Source organism: Gouania willdenowi, chromosome 1 (genome assembly GCF_900634775.1).
Source record: "Gouania willdenowi chromosome 1, fGouWil2.1, whole genome shotgun sequence".
Lineage (NCBI taxonomy): Eukaryota > Metazoa > Chordata > Actinopteri > Blenniiformes > Gobiesocidae > Gouania > Gouania willdenowi.
The window spans coordinates 1,298,718-1,319,713 of record NC_041044.1 but is presented as its reverse complement, the minus strand read 5'-3'; the positions used below and the strand labels follow the sequence as shown (position 1 = coordinate 1,319,713).

The following is a 20,996-nucleotide window of genomic DNA, read 5'->3' as shown; positions in this document are numbered from 1 at the left end:
GCGCTATGCTACCGTCTACAGTTAGCGCTAGGCTACCGTCTACAGTTAGCGCTAGCTACTGTCTGCAGTTAGCGCTATGCTACTGTCTGCAGTTAGCGCTATGCTACTGTCTACAGTTAGCGCTAGGCTACCGTCTACAGTTAGCGCTAGGCTACCGTCTACAGTTATCGCTATGCTACTGTCTACAGTTAGCGCTAGGCTACTGTCTACAGTTAGCGCTAGCTACCGTCTACAGTTAGCGCTAGGCTACCGTCTACAGTTAGCGCTAGGCTACTGTCTATGTTTCCTTATATACCAAGTCCTCCATGATGTGCTAACATTGTTGACTAGACTCGTAGACTTCACACATTACTTTTATTATGTGTTATTACTGTGTAATATCACCATCAGCACCTAGAGTTGTTGTATTTACAATAGTTTTTATTCTATTCAATGACGGCTGCGTTCATACACTTAAGAAATCTAAATTAATGTAGAAGTAATCCAAGTAATCAGATTACAGTACTCTGATTGAGTGATGTAAGGGTTGCTGATTACATTTTCAAAGTAATCTTCCCAACACTGTGGCTGATGCAGCTGATCAATACATGATTGATTATATATCATATCACTGAGGAGATGATGTTTGGACTGTAACGGAGGGATCATGTGATGTGGTGATGATGTCACTTTTACACTCATGTATTGTGTCACAGTTTTGTAAAAGTGACACAATGTCACATTTTTAATTTTTTTAAGTCATTCATTAAACTTTTCTAAAATTAACTTGTGCTTTTGTGTTTTTATTGTATATGTATATATGTATGTGTATATATATATATATATATTCTACAAAGCTGTGACACAATATCAGCAAACATCAACCAGGGTTGAGGACAATTACATTTTTCAGTTATCCATGTTCAACTACAATTCAATTACAATTACAGTGACCAGATTTTTTTCCATTTACAACTAAATTACAATGATTTCTTATACACAGAAAGTCAATTACAATTACATTCTCAATTACTAAAGTTTAATTACAGATATCACAATTATTGAGCTTGAAATAAATAACCTAATAAAACTCTTGTGTTAGCATCTCTAATGCTAACGGGTCCTAAATCAGCTGTAAAATACACTAAAAACAAATGAGCCTTTTTTCTGTCATGATACCCATAAATTTATATTAAATACAATAAATAAATAAAATGATCCTAAAGAGAAGTGACAGGTATTTTAATAATTATTAACTACGTACTGTATGTATAATAGAACTGTAACAGGTTTGTGTTCAATTAAATGGTAAATTAGTTTATATAGAATTTCAATGACAATTACAATTACAAAATTCAATTATGATTACAACAGCAAAAGATTTTTCACAATTCCGATTTCAATTATTATAATTGTAATTAATTACACAATTATAATTGACTCAAACCATGGTACAAAGTCTGCCACGATCCAGTTTGATTCTAACGCCTTCAATTAGATTATATTATTTTATATTATACAATCAGTTACATTTCACTCAAAGCTATAAAAAAAACACTTCTGATGTTTTCATAGTTTTATTATTGAACATTTAAGACTTAAATAAAAGTCATTATTTTAAACAAAATAAAATAAAAGCCTGTGCTGTGCTTCACTCACAGGATCAATAGTTTCAGTTTCCATCAATTTCATTGAACCGTTGCTTAACCAAACGATCCAGAATCAGTAGAGGTTCTCAACCTTGGGGTCAGGAGCCCATTTGGGGTCCCAAGACACTGGGAGGGGGTTTCCAGATTCATTCAAGACACTTAAGAATGTTTTTTTAACAGTTTAAACCCATTTTTCTACAACTTCACCAAACTCACCATATTTTAACCTATTTTCATCACTTTTTCTTGTCATATTTTTGCTCCTTTTAATGTATTTTTGCTACATTTCTCCCATTTTTGATACATGTTCATCACTTATAAACCCTTTCTACCACTTTTACACCTAATGTCACATATATTGACCTATTATTGTCACTTTTAACCTCTTTTCACCAGATTTCATGACTAGTTTTTTATTTTTGACAATTTAACCACATTCACCATTTGTCATGTCCATTATTTCCCAGTTTAAACTAATTGTTTTAATATTAACACTTTGAACCTTTTTACCACTTTTTCTGTCTGTTTTTGTCCTCTTTTAATTTGCAACTTTTATTCAATTTCTGTGGTTTTTTAAATCCCATTTTACCACCTTTTCTACCATTTTTGGTCACTTTGAACCATTTTATTAATAATTAAAACAAGGATTTCCATATTTAAAGTGATCCTCCACTGTTTTTACAAATGTGTTCTAAAACCTTTGAAATGTCCTTATTAGTAGATCTTTGTCTAATTATTTGTTTAATTAACTTTTAAAAATGGGACTAATTTACCGTTTGAGAGTCTGTGCGTCGCCATGTTGAAATGACGTCATTGATGACGCCAATCGTCGCTTTCAGTCCATTGAGTTCTATATGAGGTGAAGCATTCAGGATCATTTAACAGCTTTTTCAGTCAAAATAATAACTTGTGCTGCTTTGCTCTAAAAATCAGTAAAAGTTAAAAAAGTCGATGTAAACCTCTTGTTTATTGAAATTTGATAAAATCCATGAGCCGAAAAAATCTGTGCCCCCAGGGGGCGACAGTTCCATCTCTGCTGCTTTCTGACTAGAACACAGTTCTTTGCATCAGACAGATTTTACTTGGGTCAGCATTAATGAGCAGCAGTGGATCCTGGTTGTCTGTATTTACATGCACAGAGCTCTTCTTCTCTTCTTCATGTCGTCTATGAAACAGCAGAGATGGAACTGTCGCCCCCTGTGGCCACAGATTTTTTTTTTTTTAAATCAAATTTTGATGAAAAAAAAAAGAGGTTTACATCATTTTTTTTTTTTTTAACTTTGACTGATTTTTAGATCAACCCAAAGATGTTATTTTGACTGAAAAAGCTGATAAATCATCCTGAATGTTTCACCTCCTATTGAACTCAATAGACTGAAAGGTGCACAGGGTAAATGAGTTCATTTTTAAAAGTTAATAAAACAAATATTGTGCAATATAATGTGTTATGTTAGACATAGATCTATTAATAAGGACATTTCAAAGGTTTTAGAAAACATTTGTATAAACAGTGGAGGATCACTTTAAGATGACTATATACTATGGCACAGATAATACTAAAATTCCAGACACTTCTACATCACATTTTAATGCCTTTTAGACATTTTCAGCATTTATTAACCATTTCCACCACTTTTCCCACCTAATGTTGCATATATTGACCTATTATTGTCACTTTTAACCTCTTTTCACCATATTTTACATGTATTTTTGCCAATTTAACCACATTCAAGGTTTATACTGCTCATATTTTGCCAGTTCAAACTAATTTTCTCTACATTTTTAAATTCCATACCCACAATTTGCAAATTTTAACCAATTTCTGGGTTTTTTTTAAAAATCCCATTTCACCACTTTTTCCACCATTTTTGGTCACTTTGAACCATTTTATTAGTGATTAAAACCAGGATTTCCATCTTTAAGATGATTATAATAATAATAATAATAATAAACGTTCCTGGATAACAGTGGATATTATTCAGATGAATAAATAAATGTGGTTATCACAGATTCATAGAACAATGGACCATCATTTTACTGACTTTATGGATGGACCCCAAAGATCCCCTTATAGATGGTCCTGTCTTTGGTACAGTGGGGCTGACGTGTGACTTCCTGTAAACAGAACAGTGATGTTCCTTCTCTTTGTTCTCCACAGTCTGCAGGTGGGGTGCGGGCGTGGTCCTCTGAGGACAGCAGCAGCACGGCTGAGGTCCAGCTGAGAATCGCTCACAGCAACGGTTCATCTAAAGCTCATTCCCAGCAGAGGAATAGCTCCTCCCACAGCTCAGAGTTAGCTCTGTTTGAGCTGGAGACCTTCTTTACCCGCTGGGCCCCTGAGAGGGACGTCCCATCGGCCCCCAGTGAGACCTCCTGCTCTGGGACCTCAGACGAGGCCCCTGAACCTGATCCAGTAGAAAGCATGGCGACGTCCCATCATGCACTGCAGCTTCCGTCCACGTCCAGGAAAAGTAACAGCCTGACTTTGTCTGAAGATTCTGCTTCACAAGGTGATACAAACGGATGATTGTGATTGGTGCAGACATCAAAGGCTTTTAAAAAAACACGCTCCAGTCATCAAAGTCATTGAGTTTCTCATATTTGGGGAGATTTGTCTCAAATATATTCACAAATAATATCTACAATTTTCACATGTGTTTTTCACATGCGTAATGTGTGTTGATGACGTTAATAAAAAGCACTTGGAAATCTAAAAAACACGTAAAAATCTATAAAGTAAACGTGGAAATCTAAAAAAACATGTGAAAATCTAAAAATGGGGTCACGACCTGAAAAAGGCACTGATTTAGCCTGTGATGTTAGCTGCTAACTGCACTGGTTGAACTCAGTATGTAAAGTGTACCTGTAGTGAAAATATATTCAACAAAAAATGTGTTTAATGTATGTAGGTAAAGCCAATGGTTGCTATGACAACAAACATTTTTTAGCGTCTCTGAGCCAAATAACGACACTAAGTCAGGGGCTAAGCTAACGGGCTAAGCTAATGGACAGAATTCCTTCACAGAAAGTTGTTGAATGCAGCTTGTAAACGTACTTGTTCAGATCACTACTAAGTCTCTGCTAACGCTTCCACCCCCCACAGGGGGTACTATGGGGGTGTCATGGCACTAACCACACCCACACCACATTGTTCCCTCTATTTCCTTGTGTCTAAATGTTGAACTCTGTCAGGAGAACTTACCTTTTGGCAAAGGTGGAAAGTAATGAATTACATTTCTTCTCGTTACTGTAATTGAGTAGCTTTTTTGTGTACTTCTACTTTTTAAAATCTGTAATTTTACTTTTACTTAAGTAATTTATGTTTCAAGTAACAGTACTTTGTTACGTTTGAAATAGAATCCGTTACAGAGTAAAATAAATCCCACACACGGACTAGAGTCTGCTACATTTGTGCTAAAATTAAGTAATGTTTACATTGAGTACATTTTAAATGAGCTACTTTTTACTTTTACTCGAGTAGATTTTTACACCAGTAACTTTACTTTTACATTAAGTAAAATGTACTCAAAGTAACAGTACTTTTACTTAAGTAGATGTTTTCTGTACTCTTTCCACCCCTGCCTGTTGCTTCAGGTGTTGACCATCATCCAATCAATGAACAGATATCCTTTCACGCTGCTTTCATCACAGTTTCTAACCAGATTGTATTTGTGCACTTCCATCATCTAACTACTCAGCCATGGCTCGTTTCTGCTGCTAACAACGGCTCTGTTAGCCCGTGAGGCTAACAGTGGGTGCAGGGAGGCTCATTGGTAATACATTAAACATTTATTTTGTTATATACATTTTCACTACAGGTACACTTTAAGTGTTTTAAATATTTGTGACGTTTAAAACATGTTTTAAGTCATTTTAACCTTTGCTTTGTAATGTTTGTTAGTCTGAGGACCTAAAGGTTCATCTCTGATGTTCTCACATCAACATGTGTTCACACTCTCTCTCTTTGTGTTCCAGGTCCGTCTTCGTTAAAGTTGGAGTCCAGACCACAGACTCCGCCCAGACCACAGACTCCACCCCAACTCGTGAACAGAGCAGCTGTGGTGCTCCAACAGACTCAGGCACCTGTCAGAGGATCCGTCTCCATGGTAACAGACCTTCAAGTGGCCTTTGCCGGGCAGCATGGAGCTAGCCTGTTAGCCCGCTATGCTAACAGCCCTCCCACTCTGGCCACGCCCACTGAGCGTAGCAGACGGTACATGTGTAGAATGTGTGGTAAGGCTTTCTCAGGCGTCTCTAACCTAGAGGCCCATAAGAGGGTCCACACGGGGGAGAAACCGTTTCGCTGTGACACCTGTGGGAAACATTTCTCTGAGGCCGGAAACCTGAAGAAACACCAGCGCGTTCACACGGGGGAGAAACCATTCCGCTGTGAGCACTGTGGGAAGAGGTTTGCCTGGATCTGTAATCTAAGGACACACCAGCAGTCGTCCACATGCTGCAGTTCACTATCTATGAACCTTTAGCTATAGCTCTACAATCATATAGATCATCTTTATATATTTATGTCTGTGTTTAAACCTGAAGCTGGAACGTTTGTCATCAGTGACTGACCATAGAGAGGCATCGCGAGCACAGTCTAGATTTATAATATCTATAGACTGCACAGATTCTGCATTTATAACATTCTGTTCTTTGGACGTTTGTTACCTTTGAGTTTAATAGATGTTCACATCTGTTTAGTATCTCTTTGCACTGTGGGATTTTTGGGGTCCATCCATAAAGTCAGTAAAATGATGGTCTATTGTTCTATGAATCTGTGATAACCACATTTATTTATTCATCTGAATAATATCCACTGTTATCCAGGAACGTTTATTATTATTATTATAATCATCTTAAAGATGGAAATCCTGGTTTTAATCACTAATAAAATGGTTCAAAGTGACCAAAAATGGTGGAAAAGGAGGTGAAATGAGATTTAAAAAACCACAGAAATTGGTTAAAAGTTGTAAATTAGAGTGAATAAAAACAGACATAAAAAGTGTCAATATTAGCATAAAAGAGCGAGAAATGGGGGGAGGGGGAGGGGTAATGTAATCTAAAAAGTAGGAATAATTAGATTAGGAAATAATGGACATGATAAATCATGAATGTGGTTAAATTGGCAAAAATAATCATGAAATCTGGTGAAAAGAGGTTAAAAGTGACAACAATGTGTCAACACATGTGACATTAGGTGTAAAAGTGGTAGAAAGGGTTTATAAGTGCTGAACATGTCTGGAAAGTAGAAAAATGTGCAGAAGAGACATAGATGATGTAGAAGTATCAGAAATTGGAGAAATGTAGCAAAAATACATGAAAAGGAGCAAAAATATGGCCAGAAAAAGTGATAAAATAGGTTAAAATATGGTGAGTTTTGGTGGAGTTGCAGAAAAAAGGTAAAAAAAATGACGATATTAAAATATTTTTAGTTTCTTGAAAGCATCTGACGTTCCCCTCCCAGTGTCTCACGACCCCAAATAAGGTCCCGACCCCAAGGTTGAGAACACCTGAATTACACACTCACACACACACTGGGAGAACATGCAAACTCCACATGCACGCACGCACGCACGCACACACACACACACACACACACACACACACACAAAGGACCAGAGTGTTTTAAACTATTTTTTTTTAGGATGAAGTGTTTGTAAAAGTGATTTTAATCAATCAGGGATCAATAGTCATCAACAGTAGTAAAACTGACCCATTTGTTATAAACACATTTTAACCTACAATTAAAGTAAATAGATTAATTCATTGAAGACCCTGAAAAAAACTTAGATCCAATAAAAAAATATTTCATATTTTAAGACGAGTGTTAATTTCTCTGATTCTCTAGTTTCTCTGACTGATCAATATAAAGGAAAAGTAACATCAGAATAGATTTGTATGTTTTATTAACTTCATCCTTTCCAACACGGTTTGTTTAACATTCATCTGAACACTTTGTATATTTTATGTATTTCTTCTTTTTTTCTCCAACCTTTTTCAATTAATAAATGAAAAAAAAACTGGTGATTGAAAAACCTGGATTTAGAAGAAAAACACTGATATCTATAAAAATAGTTTTTATTCTTTCATGAGGATGTTTTTTTCACACGTTTCCATATTAAATGTATGGTTAAAGATCAATGAAACACTTTTTACACAATTACACGTCACAAGACTTGACGAACCTGGTCACGTGACCACTTCTCTGTGAATAAACATAAGAGAAGCCATTTCTTATTATTAGATTTAATTATTATTAGTGCCACATTACAATAAAAATGAATCTACAAGATTAAAGTCATTATATTCTGAGAACAAATTCATCATTTTATGACAATAAAGTCGTATCTTTATAAACGTGTAATATCACAGCGCTCAGAATTCCCAGTTGAATTGAACACAACTAACGTTGATATCTCGACCACTTCCTCCTTTCCTCCTCCACAATAAAAGAGGCCATATCAGTCTGGTTCTTTAGAACAAACACAAACGTGTTTAAAGTGATAACAGGTGATGATTGTATTTCATCAGGTGTGAAACATAAATTAAATCTCACTAAATGTTCCACATTCTCTAGAAAGCACTAGTGACCACAACATCCTGTTTGATTTTACATTTTATTCTCACAAAATGACCACTTTAATCTCCAAAGATATGACTTTGATCTTGAAATATTACTTTTTGTTTAATTTTTTTGCTTTATTTATTGAGCCTCTTAGTCACTACATATACGGCAAAATAATAAATGTATATGAAAATGATCAGAAAATGTCCCTTTTTGATGACAATATTTTCATTTATTTAGGCCAACCTACATTAATGATGATATTAGAAGAATTTGGATCCTTATCAGGCTATAAACTAAATATTAAAAAACCTTTAACTACCAACCCACAATTGAATTAGAAAACAAGTAAAACCTAAAATGGGACAAAGATTACATGAAGTACCATGGGGTGATATGATGTAGAGATGTTAAAAAGCTTCTTGAAAAGAAGGCCATGATAGCTGACCTCTGGATAGAATCAACGGTTAAGATTTGGAATACGGTTTGCAAGGAAAATAAATTGATGTTAAGATGTTGAGTGTTTGATACACAGTTTCTAAACAACTCTAATGATATTAGATTTCAACAATGGACATCAAGGGGCCTTACCTCCTATTTCACTTTTAACCACAAGGGGGAGCTGGTGGGTTTCCAAACTCCATCCATCCATCCATTTTCATACCCGCTTATTCCCGTTTAACAGGGTCGCGGGGGTCTGCCGGTGCTAATCTCTGGCTCTCATAGGGCGCTGGGCGGGGGTACACCCTGGACAGGGCGCCAGTCCATCACAGGGCAACACAGACAGACAACCATTCACTCTCTCCTATGGGCAATTTAGAGACTCCAATCAACCTTACAGTCATGTTTTTGGATTGTGGGAGGAAGCCGGAGGACCCGGAAGAAACTCACGCAGCACGGGGAGAACATGCAAACTCCACACAGAAAGGACCCAAGTCCACCCCAGGGCTTGAACCCAGGACCTTCTTGCTGTGAGGCGGACGTGTTAACCACTAAGCCATCGTGCGCCCGGTTTCCAAACTCTTCAGGCAAAACATGGCTTTAACGATCAAGATTTTTATAGATACCTGCAGATGATAAACATATAATGAAATTGTTGGGACCAGTGTTGAGACTAAGGATAACAACATTTTAAATATATTTCAAATGGCCTATGACACAAACCAATGATTTCATGTAAACAAATCTATCAATACTTTGTATGTTAAAAAGAAATGGGATAAAGAAACAGGCTCATTAATGGATGGTGGAAACTGTGAATTCACGTGTAAAATACAATGGAAAACCACCTGTTCATCTAATAGGCCAGAATGTAAATGTAATATACTTATATTTATTACCCCAGCCCAGAAAAACATCAACATTTATAGTTTCTGGACACTATGTGGTAATCTGAAAGCTAATCATTACCATCTATTTTGGTCCAAAAGTTACCCCATTTCGACAAAAAGTTCACAAATGTTTGGAAATGTTTCTTTGTACCTGAATTCCCTTTGATTTTTTGTATTTGTACCTAAGCCTAGAAATCCCAAATACACCCATACTCAACAGATAAATATTTAATGAGAATTATTTTAATAACAGCTAAAAAACAAACCTTGACTAGAAAATGGCTCCAAGCAGACATAACAGGAATTCAAGAACTGTACAAAACCATATAACACATGTTTGTGATGAACAGACTCACACTGTCTCTGAGGCTTCAAAGGAATAAATATAGCATGTATTGGTCACATGGACCCAGAATATTAAAGAGTTAATACGTGATTTTGTCTAAATAATTATTTCACCTTAAGAAATATTAGGAGAGGGAAAAATTGCATCAAGATTATATTTGTCATAACTGTTTTCATTTGTCCAACCATTATTATTATTATTATTATTATTATTATTATTATTATTGCAATCACTTACATTGCTACAATTTGAAGTGTCTGAAATTATTTTCCATTAATGTTAAACTCCAGTGTTTCAATATTATTACATACAACAGTACTATGCATAAAAATGTTTGTAATTTTTGAATAGTTTACAGCTCCTAATGTAAATATGTGCAAAATCAATAAAAATACAAAATGTTAAAAAAATAATAATATTACAGTTTAATCCTGTAATGCCCAGATTATTGTTTTATTTTAATGTGGTACTAATACGCCGTCGCAGCAAACATAAAAGGAATGCAGAGTGTTCTAAAGAGGTTAAAGAGTAAAAATTATACTTTGTGGAAACTTTAGAAATATTGCTTTTATTTTGGTAAAAAGCTTCCACACACACACACACACACACACACACACAGTCAGCTGATCACTACACTTATATGAATAGTGTCAATAGTATGAATAGATGAATAGTATGTGTGTGCATCACTGAGGGCTGATCTTCTACAGTCGTACGTAGGGATGGGAATTGATAAGAATTTAGCGATTCCGATTCCATTATTGATACTGCTTATTGATTCGATTCCTTAGCGATTCTCTTATTTCTCATTGGGTGAGGGAATGAAATAATACAAATGAATTTGTTTTCTTTAACTCTATTATATTATTTTTGTCTCTTTAATTTCCTACAGCTCTCTTTTAATCCACCAGGTATGAATTGTTTTCACTGGATAATAATATATACAAAAGCGCTATATAAAATTGATGAATTATTATTATTATTATTATTATTACAACAAATTCAGTCTGGCTTTAGAGCCAATCACAGCACAGAGACTGTCTTAGTAAAAGTAACCAATCATCTCCTCTCAGCCTCAGACAGAGGGTTGGTCTCAGTTCAGAGGTTTATTCCATAAAACAGGTTATGTTCAAACTCTGAGTATCTCATTCCTAAACGTGAGGTATGTTCTTCTCTGAGTATGTTACCATGGTAACATTGTCCATGAACTAAACCTGGTCACTGACAGGTTTTATCAAAGAAACCCTGGGTTTCTACCTGGCTCCGCCCACCTGAACACTTTAATGAACTTTAACACTTTTCTCTGAAACACATTAGTAACATCACACACCACAGACGTGTTCACATCATTACTAATGTTGTGTTGCTTTACATTTTTTTTTTTTTTTTTTTGTGCAAACGGTAATTTTCTTTCTAACATTGTAGATGTAGATCATTTAGTGAAAGTCACTGAGAGGTTGATCTACATTAAAACATCTACTGACGTCTGTAGTAAAGTTCACTGAATACAAACCTGTGGATAATATAAAGGAGGAGATGATCATTTAAATTAATACACTTTTAAGGCTCAATGGTTGTTTTATATTATTATACAGTTAAGTCTGTAATTCAGACATCTTTGAAGATATGATGACAGTGAAGTGTGACACTGCTCTTGAACATGATGGGTCGTGGGTTCATGTCCCGCTTCATTGTTTTTTATGACATTTTTTAGGACGTTGAGATGAATCTGGCGACAATATTACATTAAAAATCAATATAAATGATTAGATATGAAGCAGCATTTACTGTGTTTATATCCAGTGTAACAGGAGGACTCTCTATGCAGCCACGTCTTCTCAGACACACTTTATTCATATTATTCACCGCTCGTCACGTCACTGAAGAGATAAAGTGATGAAGTCACCAAAAAGTGTGACTAATTACAGGTGATTTAATCCACTATAATCACTGAAGACTGAACACACCTTTAGAACAGGATCATATTCATCAAACACCGACTTATTTCACCATCAGGGTGAATAAATCACTATCTTCCGTTTGGTTGTCATGGCAGTTTTAGTATTCTCTGATTCATTGATGATGGCTTTTTATCGCACGCGTGCACGTAAGTAACCCAAGGTTTACATACTCAGGGTTGATTAACCCACTTCATACCAGCTGTAATGAATCAGATACCCAGAGTTTCCCATCGTGGGGTATGTTGACCCAGAGTTTATGGATAGACTTAGAGTTTGTTAAGCCTCCTTTATGGAACACACCTCTGGTGATCTTAGATCTCAGTGCAGCCTTTGATACAGTGGATCATCATCTACTGCTGCAGAGACTGGAAAGTGTTTTTGGGATTAAAGAAACAGCGCTGGGTTGGTTTAAATCCTAACAATCAGACAGAACCCACTTTGTTCATGTTAATAATCTGTCCTCAGCCAGAGTTAATCATGGAGTTCCACAAGGTTCAGTTTTAGGACCAATACTCTTTACATTATATATGCTTCCACTAGGTAACATTATCAGAGAACATAATATACATTTCTATTGCTATGCAGATGATACACAGCTTTATCTCTCAATGAAATCAGATGAAACTCATCAGTTATTAAAACTCCAGGCTTGTCTTAATGACATCACATCCTGGATGAGTCGTAACTTTCTCCTTCTTAACCAGGATAAAACCAAAGTGATTTTATTTGGTCCAAAACACCTCAGAGATAAATTATCAGAATAAATAGTGTCTCTAGATGACATCACTCTGCCACCCAGCACCACAGTAATAAACATAGACATTATCTTTGATACTGACTTATCCTTTAATTCTCATATTAAACAAATCACAATAACAACCTTCTTCTACCTCTGTAATATCTATAAAATCAGGAATATCTTGACCCAGAGTGATGCTGAAAAATTAATCCATGCATGTGTTACATCTAGATTAGATTATTGTAACTCTATACTGTCAGGATGTTCTAGTAACTCACTAAAAAGTCTCCAGTTAATTCAGAATGCTGCAGCTAGAATACTAACAGGTACTAACAGGAGAGAACATATTTCTACAGTAATGGCTTCTCTTCATTGGCTTCCTGTAAAATCTAGAATAGAGTTTAAAATCCTCCTGTTAGCATACAAAGCTCTACATGATCTAGCTCCTGTGTATCTTAAATATATATATATATATATATTTATTTATTTTATTTTTTTCTTCTTTTCTTTCTGCAGTCTGTGTCTTCTCCTCGCCCTCCGCTCTATTTTTTGTTTCAGGTGTCTTGATGTTGGAGCTGGTGGTTCCAGATGGATGGATCACAGCTCAACTAATCTGGGACACTCTGATGGTCTATCCTTCTATTCTATCCTATTTGCCCTTCTGTTCACTAACCTCAACCAGGGGAAGCGGATGTTCTCCACCTCAGAACCTGGTTCTAACGGAGATTTATTCCTATACAAAAGTTTTTTCTTCCCACTGTCACTAAATGCTTGTTCATGTGGATCTTATTGGGTTCTTTGTTTTTTACTATGGACTTTATATTTTGTTCAGCGCTTTGAGATGACTTTGTTGTATTTTGCGCTATATAAATAAAGTTGGATTAAATTTAATTGAACAAATGACACATTTTGGCTACAAACATTTGAGAATATTTACTGTGCTCCTTTTGAACTTGAACAACTTGATCCAAAATTAATTCAGACATAAAACAAATAATTATTCTGTCATATATCAACCAAAAGAACAGCTGCACTTATTGTTATGTATTTAAATGGTAAAGCTTTAGTTTAGCCTTTCTTTACATTTCTATAAATGGACCTTCAGAGACGCCGTCCCCGTTGTTACATGTGACGTCATCAGCTGTGTGTGTGTGTGTGTGTGTGTGTGTGTGTGTGTGTGTGTGTGTGTGTGTGTGTGTGTGTATGTGTGTGTGAGTGTGTGTGCGTGTGTGTGTGTGTGTGTGTGTGTGTGTGTGTGTGTGTGTGTGTGTGTGTGTGTGTGTGTGTGTGTGTGTGTGTGTGTGTGTGTGTGTGTGTGAGTGTGTGTGCGTGTGTGTGCGTGTGTGTGTGTGTGTGTGTGTGCGTGTGTGTGAAAGAACGAACTAAAGACAACCATCAGTACCAGTCCGTCTCCTGTGTCTGATTACTTGTTATGAGGACATAAACTGGTGACGAGGTGTGTGTTCATGTGGAACTTAGTTGTTTTCAGAAGAAAAGTCGGTGCAAGAAGCAACTTTAGCGGAAGTGTACAGAACCTGGAAGTGATTAGCGTAGCAACAGAGATGCTACAAACACAGCACGGAGGACAGCACCTGGTAGCCATTAAACTTACGGCAGCAATGGAGAAAGTTGCGAGATGGCTACATGACTCAAGTCTCACGTTAAATATTAAGAAAACGGCAACAATGTACTTTGTAAACAAATATAAAACGTCATCCTTTCCAAGCATAACTGTAAACAGGGAAACAATACAAAATGTCAGCGAATATCGTTACCTGGGCGTCACTTTAGACACAAATCTTAGCTTTAAAAAACACATCAAACAAATGTGCCAGAGTCTCAGGTACAACATAAAAACATTCAAATGTATTAGAAACTCGCTAACAATGGAGGCAGCCCAAACCTACTTTAACTCAGTGATTATGTCTCGGTTTTATTATTGTATAACATGCTGGTCCCAGGCCAGCAAAAGCACTATGAGGCCGTTAGAAAGCTTACACAAACAATCACTCAAAATCCTTGATCAAAAACCACGACAACACCATCACTGTTTAGTCCTTAGAAAATACAGACTGTTAAGTTTCCACAATATTCAAAGATTTGCTTCAATACGATTGGCCCATAGAATCCTAAATAACACTGCACCAACACCACTTAAGCGTTTTATCCAGTACACGTCTGCTATGACAACTAGAACCACACGAGCCTCCTTCATGGGGCAGTGTAGTATACCCATACATAAAACTGTTTTTGCACAATCGGCTTTTTCATATAAAGCAATAAAGGAATGGAACGAGCTCACAACGGTCCTGAAAAGTCAAACAGACCATCTTCTGTTCACAGTAGAGCTTAAAAAGTGGCTTTGGAGCACTCAGCGCTGTTCACACTGAGGTGGACACTGAACCACAGGACAACTTACAGTATGTGTATATATCCATGTACGAGAACATTTTTACCATGAAATCTGAAATGTATTATTGAATTTGTGTTTAGTGATTACAAATGTGAATGAGAAGCAGAAATTGAGAGGTGTGGCTGCACTCTACAGGTGTGATGCTGTGTATGTGTGGGTGCGTGTCAGTGAGAGGGCACGTTCTGATTGCTTATTCATTGCATGCTATTGTTTTTATGTATTCTTGTTTTTACCTGTACTTTGACTTGTATATTATTTATGTAATCAGGGACTGCAGATGGAAACTAGCTATTCAGCTAGCAGAACATATCTGTCTTTGAGCTTAATGTCTCTGTGCACTGTCCCTTCAATAAATACTACTACTACTACTACCGTTGTGGGTAGAGGAGGTAGATTCTCCGGGGTGGACAGCAAACCACTATATGGTGGGAGGAGCTTCACTTGGTGCTAGCATAAACAGGAGGAGTTTATTGTGCATTATTGCAGCGTAAAAGAAACTGATAAGCAGAATTGACAGGCAAGCAAACAAACAATCTCTAGGAATAGGATTACTGGGAACCGGTTCTCAGAAAGAATCGTTTTTTGATTCCCATCCCTAGTTGTACGTTTACAGCACTTATCGTTGGTAAGTTGTACTTACGGTTTAAATGATCAACTTACAGAGTTATTAAAGGATGAGTTCACTCAAAATATACTTAAAATGTAAAAGGTTTAACCAAGGAGTATTCCACTTTCGTTTGGCCCCAGTAAGTAGAGGTAGAGAGTGTACAGCCATCTCAGTGCAGCCTCAGCTCGACACACAGTGATGACGTAAAGAGAAACTTGTCACTGATTGGATGTCCCGACACAGCGTCACTCAAAGTTGCTTGAAAAGTTCAAATTTTTCAACTTTGAGTGACTTCCAGTGACAAAGTCGCTAGAATTGCGTGAGTTGCATCGCTTGAAGAGCGGTTATTTGATGTTGTGTCATTTACATTGATTTGTAATGTAATCACCAGAGTCACTTAAGAAATGTTTGGTGTGAACATTAACAAGCACCATCATTAAAACCACGCCCACTTTTTGTTTTTGACCAATCACACAGTTATCTCTCGCACATGTCCAGCTGTCTTGGACCTGTGGGTTCTACAGCATCTCACTGACTCTGGTTGGAGTCGAACTTTTCTCCATCTAAAAACTTCTTACTTTCTTAATGAAGAAGCTGATGATGTCATTTAACAAATGATCTCTACTTGTGGAAGTTCCTCCTCAGTTTTGGTTCTTAGGTTCTTCTGATCTTCATCGTGGACCTTTTCTTCTTCCTCCACATTGGTTTCTTCTCCCATCTCTTCCTCCTGCTCTCCCTCCCTGTTTCTCTCCATCCTGGTCCTGTTCTTACCTCTTAAAGCACTGGGCAGACAGTTGGCCAGGAACAGGACACAGAAGAGGCCGAACAGAGCCAGGACGGCGCTGATGATGATCTCCAGCTCTTGTCTTCCTTGTGTCTCCTCTTCCTCACTCCTGTCCTCCACGGTAGACGAGAAGTAAAGTGTGTCCTCCATCAGGCTTGGCATCAGCGCGGCTCGTTCCAGAGTGTTCCTCCTGACCATGTCCTTGTTGACCACCTCCGTCCACCTGCCTTTAATCCTTTCATTGTAGGCCCTAGCCAGGCTCACGCTCTGGTTTTCATCCTTTGATGTGTAAATGTCACTGTCTCCTTCAATCAGCATGTCTGAAATATCAAAGTCAAACTCCTCCTCCTCCTCCTCCTCGTCTTTTCCCAGAAAGTCTAGATCGAGGTAGACCCTCACCCACCCAGAGCCTCTGGCCAGAACTGTGGGGTGACCCTCTACCTCCTGCTTGTTCCCCATCAGCACTGGGCTGTTAATAGCATTGGAGGAGATCTTCTGGTCATCACAGGTAGAAACCAGGAGCTCAGCTCTCAGTAAAGGTCCGCCTCCATCACCCTGGGCTAAGATACGTTGTTTGGGACTGGGCGTCACCAAGACAACTGTCTCAGCCAATGAAGAGAGATGCAGGAAGAAAGGGAGGTCGGTGAAAGTGGAGAGAAGAGATGCCGTGTCATCGTTGAACTGGAGCCAAACACTGATGGATGCTTCCTGCAGACAACCAGAACTAGGGTTGGGTCAAATACATTTTAAAATTACAATTACTTCTATTATCATCCATGTTCAATTACAATTCAATTATGATTAGTGACCAATATTTTTTCCAATTACAATTATTGTACAATATTTTATTAATCTCAGAAACTCAATTACAATTATGTTCTCAATTACTAAAGTTAAATTACAACTAATCACAATTACTGATTACTGAGTTTATTTAAAAACATCCATACATCCATTTTCAAACCCACATACTCCCGTCTCACAGGGTCGCGGGGGTCTGCCGGTGCCAATCTCTGGCTCTCATTGGGTGCAGGGTGAGGGAACACCAGTCCATCACAGGGCAACACAGACAAACAACCACTCACTCTCATTCACTCCTATGGGCAATTTAGAGACCCCAACCTTACAGTCATGTTTTTGGATTGTGGGAGGAAGCCGGAGTACCCGGAGGAAACCCATGGGGAGAACATGCAAACTCCACACAGACTCCAGGGCTTGAACCCAGAACTTTCTTGCTGTGAGGAGGCCGTGCTAACCACTAATCCACCGTGCGCCCTATTTAGAAACAATAAGTATTAAAAGACGTCACCTGGTGATGGTTATATAAGACGTTATAGGCCATCACTGTCGATGTGATGATGGAGGAGTGGGCGGGGTTAGCAGTGATGGACACGCCCAGTCCACTGACCACCTGCACTGAAAGGTCACCCAGGCTGACGGGGTCAGAGGTCACGGTGAGGTCACATCGACCCAGGAAACCATCCCACTGCTCAGAGACCACCTGTTACAGACATCACAGACATCACAGACAGTCACAGACAATCTCTGGTCACAAATCTCTGGTTTTTGGAGGGAGCAGACGTGTTTTCATTTTCTCCGATAACACGACCTTGGCTACAGCTGAACAGCCTGAAAAATTGGGCCCAAGACTGAAGGAAAATGGTAAAAAAACCGCAGGGAGGCCCTTCAGAACCCAACTCGGGTTTGGAAGAGGTCAAGGAGATGATACGCGAGGGTCTACGAAACCTATCTGCCGAGATAAAGTCGTTGGAAAAGACGCTGGAAAACTCACTGGAAAACCTACAAAGCGAAGCAAAGGTACTGAAAGAAAAGAATGAAAGAAATGCTGAAGAGATAAAATTGTTGAATGCCAGGGTTGAACAGCTGGAACAAAAGGAAAAGAGAGAAAGATGTCATCATCACAGGCCTAAAGATAAAACCCAGGAGTTACGCGAGTGACGAAAAAACAAAATCGATTGAACAACAGGTCATTGACTACCTGAAGTCGAAGGACATTGTCCTGAACCCTGACAACATCAACTCCTGCCATCTCCTGCCAAAGAAAAATGATAACAGAGCTGTAAAAATAACCTTCACGAATATGAAATTCAAAGGAGAACTACTGAATTTGTGAATTTCTCTTGGAGATGAATAAAGTATCTATCTATCTATCTATCTATCTGAAGCAAGGAAGAAAGCTGAAGGAAACGAAGGTTTTTATTAATGAAAGCCTGACAAAAAAAAATGCAAGCATCGCATGGAAGGCACGCCAAATAAAAGAAGGAGGAAAGATTCTAAAGATGTGGACAATAAACTGCAGGATTTACATCACACCACTGGGAAAAGAGAACGGAAAACCAATCCTCATCAAAACGATGGAAGACTTGGGAAAATACGAAGGATCCACCTAAACAACAACATTACTGATGGTAATCATGGATATGGACCCAGATCTATATAAACACTGGAAACAAAACTCAGACTGTGATTATTTTACGGAGACTGAATTAAATGTGGAAACCAAGAGTAAAAAAGGTCTGTCATTTATTCATTTCAATTGCTAGGTGGTGGGGTGATTAAGGATTACATTAAATTTAAATTCAAAGTGTTTATTGTCATATGTGCAGTTAGAAACACGTTTTCCTGTACAATGAAATTACTACCTTGCTTATGAACTAAGATATAATAATGTGTTTATACAAGTTAAATCAAACAGTGGAAAATACAACACTGCCAATAGAACTAACAACAGCTGGATTAACCTTGATGTAGAGACAAAACAAGCTGCAAACTTGTGTGTCCAAAAGAGACATTCCCGAGTGGTGACATTATGGATGAAAAGGGAAAAACCTTCCAAACACCTTCGAAAGAGGAACTATTCTTGAACTGGAGGAATGCTAACAACGTCTGGCAGGGAACAAGGCCAACACGAACAATGATAGAGAGGACGAGGAATAAAAGAAAAAAAATAAATAAAGACAACACTGACTACAGATGAGAATACACAAAAAAGGACTGTTCAGAACAATTCAAGAATGTTTGACCAGAGAGACATGTAAACCCATGTAAATTTGCGATGGTAAAACAGGGGACGGGACCCAGATAAGCAAACTGCTTCTCTCGTCTCCTTTTTCGGCATGTAAAAAAAAAAAAATGTAAAAAAAAAAAAAGTGAATGGAACCATGTCGGAAATAAACTGAATAAATAAATAAATCACAGACGTCACAGACAATCACAGACAATCACTTCCATCTCTTACGTGCACAGACGTCTTTCCTGGCCGTAAACCAATCAGGATGTTCTGAGGGTTTAGTGAAGCTATTTGTGGGTCTTCAACCCTCAGCCAATCATGGACCAGCTGTGTTACATCCACGAACCAATCAGAGGAGCCCAGGAGATGAATAGTTCTGCTCTGTTTGTCTCGAGCTGTGAACTGAGTAAGAACCTGAACCAAAGAACGTTGGTAGACCGGCTCACACCTGGAACACAACAGCAGAGGGTGAACAAGGAGCAGAGGGTGAACAATGAGCAGACGGGGAAATGGTCCAAACCCGTGGTCTGTGGACTTGTGCCAGCCCTGGATGGTGTTGAGAACAGGGTCGGACAGGGACAGTCTCAGAGGCAGGGATGGAACCCACACCTTCAGACTGATGGACGCTCTCAGAGCTCCAAGCTGGAACAGAACCTGAGCGCAGGTACTACCCAGACCGGACTCACTGCCATCCACGAAGAGCAGCGAGCAGTTCCTGGAAACCTGACACACAAACAGTTCCATATGCATCACGTGCTACAGCTGATCACATCACTACATGTAGAAAAGACCAGATGAAGAAGAGGACAGTAGGAGTCGTCAGAAGGCTTTGGACATGTTCTGTCAGTGCTTTAGAACCCTGTCTGTCTGTTACAGACTGATAATGAGGAACAGACAAAACACATTTTACTTACTTTACTTTAAAATACAAGTTACACTGCTTTATTACACATTGTTTGACAATTTTAGCAATTGAGAATTATGTAAATGTATGCTATGGTCTCGCTCGCCATAATCTGGCGTTGTCGACAGAACAGGGTTTTGTTCTTTTTTCCCCACCTTCTGTACTGTGGCCCTCAGGCCAGGATTAGGGTCAATTACATTTTTTCAATTGCAATTACACCTTCAATTAACCATGTTCAATTACAACTCAATTATGATTACAATGACCGGCATTTTTTTCCAATTCAAATTACAATTCAAATTCAAATTATTATTTTCCTCCTGAAAGTCAATCACAATTTCATTCTCAACTACTAAAGTTCAATTACAATTCATCACAATTACTGAGCCTGAAATAAATAACCCCATGAAACGTAACCTTCCTCTTCCACTTCATCTACCGCCAATTTCAAAGCCCGTTTCTGGCTCAATTTTCATTTTCACATAAAACATGGCTGATCCTACCACTGGACTTGTACAAAATCCAGAAACAATGGAGGACTAGGCGTTTTCAGCAGTGTTTCAGGGTGACTGTAGCCCAGTTTGTAGGGAAAAAGTAGTTGCCGATTGGTTGTAGTGACACAGCGTTACTCGAAATTGCTTAAAAAGTTCAACATTTTCAATTTTGAGCAACTTCCAGCTACTCAGG

General features: G+C 38.0%; 2 protein-coding genes across 4 annotated transcripts in view; one reads left to right on the top strand and one right to left on the bottom strand.

Moving 5' to 3' along the window:
- Positions 1-6,435, top strand: part of LOC114461236 (zinc finger and BTB domain-containing protein 49) — a 33,950-nt gene extending 27,515 nt beyond the window's left edge. For 2 of the 3 annotated variants that reach the window (XM_028443180.1, XM_028443193.1), the window contains exons 7-8: positions 3,787-4,138; positions 5,604-6,435. In XM_028443180.1, the coding sequence (XP_028298981.1) occupies positions 3,787-4,138; positions 5,604-6,112 (861 nt within the window). In that variant the 3' untranslated portion in view covers positions 6,113-6,435. Of the gene's footprint in view, positions 1-198; positions 638-3,786; positions 4,139-5,603 lie in introns of those variants that run through there. The other variant, XR_003673820.1, reaches the window with a different exon arrangement.
- Positions 6,436-16,197: 9,762 nt separating this feature from the next.
- Positions 16,198-20,996, bottom strand: part of tmem132a (transmembrane protein 132A) — a 37,234-nt gene continuing 32,435 nt past the window's right edge. Inside the window, exons 10-14 of the mRNA XM_028460175.1 lie at positions 19,926-20,128; positions 19,634-19,853; positions 17,684-17,875; positions 16,840-17,082; positions 16,198-16,809 (exon numbers count right to left, since the gene is read on the bottom strand). Of these exons, the coding sequence (XP_028315976.1) occupies positions 16,198-16,809; positions 16,840-17,082; positions 17,684-17,875; positions 19,634-19,853; positions 19,926-20,128 (1,470 nt within the window). The remainder of the gene's footprint in view (positions 16,810-16,839; positions 17,083-17,683; positions 17,876-19,633; positions 19,854-19,925; positions 20,129-20,996) is intronic.